This window comes from Merops nubicus, unplaced genomic scaffold (assembly GCF_000691845.1).
Source record: "Merops nubicus isolate BGI_N331 unplaced genomic scaffold, ASM69184v1 scaffold23920, whole genome shotgun sequence".
Lineage (NCBI taxonomy): Eukaryota > Metazoa > Chordata > Aves > Coraciiformes > Meropidae > Merops > Merops nubicus.
In genome coordinates, this window is record NW_008581184.1 from 14,641 (window position 1) to 15,974 (window position 1,334).

The 1,334-nt window shown below is 52.3% G+C and overlaps 1 protein-coding gene across 1 annotated transcript in view; it reads right to left on the reverse strand.

Annotated features, from left to right (window-relative positions):
* Positions 1-1,266, reverse strand: part of MYD88 (myeloid differentiation primary response 88) — a gene marked incomplete at its 5' end in the record, with an annotated part of 3,794 nt that extends 2,528 nt beyond the window's left edge. Inside the window, one exon of the mRNA XM_008949123.1 lies at positions 1,086-1,266. Coding sequence (XP_008947371.1) covers positions 1,086-1,266 — 181 coding nt within the window. The remainder of the gene's footprint in view (positions 1-1,085) is intronic.
* Between the last annotated feature and the right edge of the window lie 68 nt (positions 1,267-1,334).

Here is a 1,334-nt window from a genome sequence, read left to right on the forward strand (position 1 = left end):
CCTGACACCAGAAACTGGGGAAATGGCCAAGTCTGGATTGTCTGTGCAGTCTTGGTTTCATCCCCTGCCTATACAACGAAGATGGTGTTGCTTGTAATTATCTGCTTACATGCTGCCTTTGGCTGAGCATAATGGGTCAATTTTAATACTGGAATGAACTGCATCCAGCTTTATTGTACTTCTATTACTGCGAATTCACTTGGTTTCACAAATTTGAGCTTTATTCTGCAATCTGTTGCTTACGCTCATTGGAGGTGCCTGGCTGTAAGCTCCCTATTTGGCTCTTTTTGGAAGGCTACCCTGTACAACAGCCAGGACACTGAGGCCTTATGAGGGTCTCTGTTAATGCCACACCACCTCCTTCTCAATCATGGAATTGTTCTGGTTGGAAAAGACCTTCCAGATCATCAAGTTCAACCATTAACCCAGCAGTGCCAAGCCCACCACTAAACCCTGTCCCTCAGCACGTGCTGAGGCCTTCTTGGCACACGCTGGCTCACACTCAGCTGGCTGCTGACCAGCACCCCCACATCCTTTTCCACCAAGCAGCTTTCCAGCCACCCTTCCCCCAGGCTCATAGTGTCGCATGGGGAAAGGCTGATGTTTAAAACCCAAACATCAAGACACCCCCAAGCCTTGGGAGTCTTCACTCTCTACCTGGGGAGTTGCTTTTATGTCCCACAGCTCCCACCACACCCAGGTGCCACACAGGTCTGCAGGACCCCTGAAGGCAGTGCCTGAGCCAGCACCATCCCCATCCCCTCCAACTCCACACTGTGGGGTGGTGCTAACTCAGCTTTGGGCTGTATCCACTTCCAGGGATGCAGCTGCAGGAGATCCCAGCCAAGGCAACGGGGTCAGACACAGGCAGCATCGCTGCAGTGGCAACCTCCTCGTGAGCACAAGGAAGCAGCATGTTTGGAAATGCTCGAGTCCTCCTCCCTGAGCCAAGGGCATGAAACAAGCCCCACAGAGACATCCTTGTGGGTTTTACTGCTTGGCTGGCAGCAGGCTGCAGGCAGGATGGTGAAACACAGGTACTGCTCCATCACACTGCCCTGTCCCAGGCAGCCACGGTCACTCACCTCCTCTCTATGAGCTCTCCACTGATGGACCACACACACGTTCCTGGCAACACATCCCGATCAAACACGCAGAGCTTCAGCTTGAACTCGGTTTGCTCCAGCTCCCTGATCATCTCCTGGACAAACTGGAGATCTTTCTGACAGTAGCAGATGAAGGCATCGAACATCTCTGTCCCACTCCCTGAAACCATGAAAGATTTAGCTGTCAGCTTCTGCTGCAAATGAAGGCAACTCCTGGAGTGAAGATCA